Here is a 5,628-nt window from a genome sequence, read left to right as displayed (position 1 = left end):
CAGGAGGGATGCGGACGACATTGAGAGGGTCCAGAGGAGGGCCACCCGAATGATCCGGGGACTACAGGGCAGACCCTACAATGAGAGACTGTGGAACCTGAACCTGTTCAGCCTTCACAAGAGAAGGCTGAGGGGGGAGCTGATGACCGTCTATAAACTCACTAGGGGGGACCAGAAGGGTTTAGGAGAGACCTTGTTTCCCCTAGTGCCCCCTGGCATAACAAGGAATAGCGGCCACAAGTTGTTGGAGAGGAGGTTTAAATTAGACATCCATAAGAACTACTTCACAGTTAGGGTGGCTAGGATCTGGAACCAACTTCCAAGAGAAGTGGTGCTGGCTCCTACCCTGGGGGTCTTTAAGAAGAGGCTTGATGCCTACCTAGCTGGGATCATTTGAGCCCAGTTTTTTTTCTCCTGCCCTGGCAGGGGGTCGGACTTGAAGATCTATAAGGTCCCTTCCGACCCTAGTTCTATAAAAATAGAATTAAAAAAGGATAAAGGATTGCCTAGATCGAGCGATAATATTGCAAGCCAACTGAAGAAATACTTTGGTAGTTATTTTAATAAGCACTGATGTTTTGAAACTAGTGGGATACGTATACATGACAACATATATATTTGTTATAATTCCAGTTTCTGTAATCCATTTTGAGGTGATTAAGGCACAAGCTCTATTATCTAGACTAGATAAAAATATCTGAGGACAACGCACAAGAATAAGCTACCATTTCACTTTGAATTGAAATGGATGACCCAAGAGAATTTTTTTCCCAGTAATCATCTAAAAGGAAAATTTTAACTATTTAGCCATTTAGATTTTGTAATTCATACAAGTAACCTATAATCTCTGGCTTTCCAATTGTAAAACTACTTGGTCAAGAAATACCATGTGATTACTGCTACAAAGCTGAAGGAATTCTGTATGCTTAGGCCTCTCAACTATCAGTAAATCTTTGATATTTAGATAAAAGCCAGTAAAAGAATAGGTTTGTGTGTCCCTGATGGAAAGGGATGTTGCGTGTTAACATGTACAAAGTAAATATGTTTATATTCTGATGGTTTACTATCCTAGTAAAGACCACCTTGTCAAACATCTTTTGGCAATCAATGACAACCTAATTTAAGGCACCTCAACATCCCTCAACTGGACACTAACTCATAAGAAATGCTCTCTATATCTGCCAGCTTAATTAACAGCTAATATGAACAAAAGCTCTCTGCAGTTCTTTAGTGGACAATAAGTTATCAATAGAATATAACTGTCTTATCGTAGAAGCATCTTTTGTAAAGATGCTGCATTCATTTGAGGGTCACTGAATTATCACTGGGTAACAACTGACTTCAAAAGCCACAGGTAAGACATTTCTATTAAAAATACAACATTTGTTCGGAGACACAAAGCTGACTAACTGTGCGATTATGAGATTTTCCATCAGCCTTTTCTGTGAATTTGTAACAAACGTATGTCCAAATGTTAACTGCTTCACGTGATGCTATTTAGTAGGGGGTCTGAATATAAGAAACTTTAAGCAAATAAGTTATTGGTGAGAATATCATGAGAAATGCTTGGTGAGGTATGATCAAGAGATAGAGACATTATAAACAAACAAGAATCCCTAAAATGTTTTCTCTAGCAACCATATATTTTAACATTTTCTACAGTTTTGTGGAATGAGATGAAAATTCAGATACTTAATAACAAGAACAAAATAATTTAGGATAACAATATAAACTGAACAATTCAAAATAGAGTTTTTCTTGATGCTTAGTTTAAATACTTCTGGTTGTCAAGAAAGCTCTTCATTTTACGTAGAAGTAGAGCTTAACGATAAAGTATCTTATATTCTTGGCCAAACTGTAAAATTCTCATATATAATATTTTAAGTTTTAAGAAGAGTGTACAACTCTCAATTCAATTACTCTTAGCCCTGGTCTTCAACTGTTAAATTTAAAGTGTTGCTTTATTTAAGGTTACAGTAGGCCTTTCATAGTTAAGTTAAAGACGAACCCTGCCAATTAATACTACTGAGGTGAAACATTAATAAAAATTAGTAAAATTTGGGAACTGCAAAAATGCCAAGCCAAAAATGTGGTGTCATGCTCTTCTGGGAGAACTAACTGCCATAGTCTCTCTTCCATGGTGGTAGCATTGCTAATAAGAGAAGGGATAAGAGAAGGAATTGAATGAAGCTTGGATATCAGGGCTTTGCTGCTGCGGATGACAAGAAAGTCAAAAAGGAATATCTAGTAGGTGCCTTGATGCTGTAACTTAGCTGCCATTATATTTTCCCATAGGAAACTGTTGCTAAAAGGGGCTCTGCCTTTGAGCTCCCTGACGTAGCCAGGCTAGCTATAGGAAACAAAACAAAGCATCTGTTTAAGATGAGAGGATAAGGGTTAGCTCTGCTTCTACTACCTACATATGATATACACATCTGAGAATCAGTTTGAAGTACAAAGCACAAAACCAGCGGACATGTTCATTCTCTCATTACATTTAAACTAGACCTCCATTTAGGGCTGCCCTCCAAAATGTCATAGCAACTCTAACACTCACAGATGATCAGAAAACAAGCCACAGTGGTTCTAGTAGTCTTTGCCTGAATCTCTACCACCAGTTATACATTCTTCCCTCCAATTCTCCCTGTCACATTTTCTTCTCTTCCTACATTCTCAGTTGCAATTTTATCCTTTCTGAGACTATGAATTAGCCGTGACAAAGCTTTAATTCACATTAGTGGATATCAGTACAAGTTAAAATTTCCCTGCAAGGATTATGCCATTTTCTGTAACAAATCTACCTCCAGCAGCATCAGAACTTCAGACTTCTGTTCCTCAGTTCAAAACCTCTAGATATGTATTGGGCATGGTTTTACAACTGAGAACACTTCTCCATTGGTGACTTTTATACAAAAACAACAGCCTAAGAAAAAGGAGAAAAATCTTTGGGCATCTTTACGTGTGCTGGGGGGGAGGGGGGGGCTTTAATTAGAGTGGCTCCAAGAGCTGCTCTAATTAAAGCACCCACAGTGTCTCGTGTACTCAGCATTAACAAATGCAGTTGTTCAACGAGCTTTACTTAAAGCACCCCCACCTCCATTCTGAAGCATGAGGATGCTGAATACACAAGATGAAGAGGCTGCTGAAGCATGCTGATTACCACGTTCCAACAGACTCGATTAATCAAGTCTGTTCCAATGCACTGCAATTACATCACGTCAGAGCAGCATCCCCACACATCTGAAGGCACATATAAATAGGTAGGCTTTCATCAAAGACACATCTGCCATTTTCACAAACATCCAAATTAATGTAAAAAAGTGTCTTATTAAACAGAAACACAAATGGAGAGGCGGCAAAGAAATCTGCATTAATTCTGGGTAAGTATTTCAGAATGATGATATGGAGAAATTATCTTACCTCTTCTCCTGAAAGATAGTATGCTGAAAGCAGTCCACCAACAAAACGAATATTCACTTCAAAAACTGAAATTTCAGCATTCTGGGGAAATAAGTAAGAGAATATAATTGGAACCAAATTTCAGTCTGTATGAAAATTTACAATGGCTACTTTGAAAAAAACAAAAGCACCGTGTTTCTGTGTGGGCATGCACTGACAACTTCAATTAGCAGACAAATACTGAGTTTACCACCTTCCACATTATTTCATGGGCCCAAGCTCCATGAGAACTGCATTCTGCTGTTTACAGGAGGAAGTATGAGACAGATAAACTGAATGAGAAGCATTTAAAATATATCCTTTTAAAAGTTATTTCTTCTTCCTCAGTTTAAAAACTCTGTACAGGTTTAGTTTTCCCTGACTATGAACATGGCTTGAGGCATGCTCAGGAATTCCACTGGGCATTACACCTTTCTCCTCCAAGGACAAGTTATGTTTCCTGGATGTCACAAACAACACTAATCAACTTTCCTACTTTCAGGTTCCTCCTCGGGAAACTAATTTGTATTGGTCTAACTTGATCACTCCTGTTTCCTCAAACTACCGTTGTTTTAAAGGGAAAGTACATGCTTTAATAGAATTAGTATCAGATTCATTATAAATAGTGTCTGGTTTAAATCATAAGATAGCATTTTTCATGAAAATCATGAAATTTTTTAGTGATTTTCATGAAAAATGCAATTTGCAAGGAAATACCATGTCCCGGGAGGCGAAGTAACGCAAAGCACTCACCAGCAGTTCGGGACGAGATGCATGTGGGCGGAAAGAGGAACCTGCGCAGCTCGTTAGCTGCCTCTTTGTACAATTATGGCCAGCCGGTGATGTCAGCGTCAGATGCTGGCTGGCGGAAATAAAAATGGCGGCCACAGCAGCGGAAGGGGCATATAGCTGGGAGAGAGCTACGGCTGACGCCAGCCGCAGGGAGGACTCCAAGTAAGGATCCCGAGCAGCCTGATGAGCAGGAGGCGACACAGGCCGGGGAGAGTGGAGCACCCCGACAAAGGCCACTGCCAGACAACGGAGGAGCGACAGGCTGGTCGAGTGCAGGGAGAGCTCAAGTGGCACCTGGAAGCGCAGCGGGACCCAGGTGGGAGTGCCGAGACAACGGGGCACAGAGGACAGCACGCCAGGGGGACGAAGACCTGGGGACAGCCCTGAAGGGGGTTGCGATCAGGGCGGGTATCACTGCTGGGACCTAGTATGTTGAGTGATGGATAGGAGCTAGTCTGGGAAGCGATGAGCGGAGAGGAGAGCTATCCCTCCCCGCAAGGTTTCGGAGGAGGGGAATAGGTCACGGGTTGGTTTTTGTTCACTTGTTTTGTCTTGTCACCCTGAGTGAAGGGGCATAGAAGACAGGGATAAGCATCCCCATGGCGGGGCTGCAGGGAAGCCTCGGCAGGGTACCCTAGTGGGGAAAGTACCCTTGAAGGAAGGGACCGAGGTGCGAAGGGCTGTAGGGGCAGGCCCATGAGGGCAAGCAGGGTCTCTAGCTACTGGCTCCGAGACGTGGCACGGAGAACGTGACCCATGGGAGAGGCCGCGAATAACGGCTGGGCAGCACACCGAAGGTAGCATAAGGCTGGGGTGTAGGGGTGTTGGAGCCCTGTGAGCAACCGCCAGGCAAAGCCCGGACCACCGAGGAACCCGTTAACTGACTCCACCTACTGAGGAACACCAAGTCGTGGCAGGAGAGAACAGGGTTGGCGATGCGGGGAGAAGAGAACTACTTTGGCAACGAACAGGCCCGGAAGGGGTGTGACATCTGCCAGTAGATCAAAAGCCGCCCAAGAGTGGCTAGTTGAAGCCCAGCAGTTACAGGGTGATACATTGGCCGGGAACCCCTTTAGGGGTCACTCGCCCGTCATGCAGCCAGGCGAGATGGGTCCCACAGATTTACTGGCACAGAACCTGCAAGCGTTGATGCAGATCGTGGGTTGACAGCAGCGGTTGTTCGTGCAACATAGTACGTTGGCTTTTGGAATACCCGAGATGACTGTGGAAGATGACCCACAGGCGTATATCGAGGCCTTCGAACGCCATGCCATTGTCACAGACCTTGACAAAAGGTACTGGGCCAGCCAGCTGGGAGCTTTGGTAGTAGGCAAGGCCCAGGCAGCTTATCAGGCCTTGACCCAAGAAGAAGCTCAAGACTACGGGGCAGTGAAAGCT

The 5,628-nt window shown here is 43.4% G+C and overlaps 1 protein-coding gene across 1 annotated transcript in view; it reads right to left on the bottom strand.

The window, feature by feature from the left end:
• Positions 1 to 5,628, bottom strand: part of MAN1A1 (mannosidase alpha class 1A member 1) — a 277,351-nt gene that overhangs the window by 188,392 nt on the left and 83,331 nt on the right. The window contains exon 5 of the mRNA XM_019520217.1: positions 3,421 to 3,501. Coding sequence (XP_019375762.1) covers positions 3,421 to 3,501 — 81 coding nt within the window. The remainder of the gene's footprint in view (positions 1 to 3,420; positions 3,502 to 5,628) is intronic.

This window comes from Gavialis gangeticus, unplaced genomic scaffold (genome assembly GCF_001723915.1).
Source record: "Gavialis gangeticus isolate Ggan-Ray unplaced genomic scaffold, GavGan_comp1, whole genome shotgun sequence".
NCBI classification, from domain to species: Eukaryota; Metazoa; Chordata; order Crocodylia; family Gavialidae; genus Gavialis; species Gavialis gangeticus.
The sequence above is the reverse complement of the archived record's forward strand: the minus strand, read 5'-3'. Positions and strand labels throughout refer to the sequence as shown.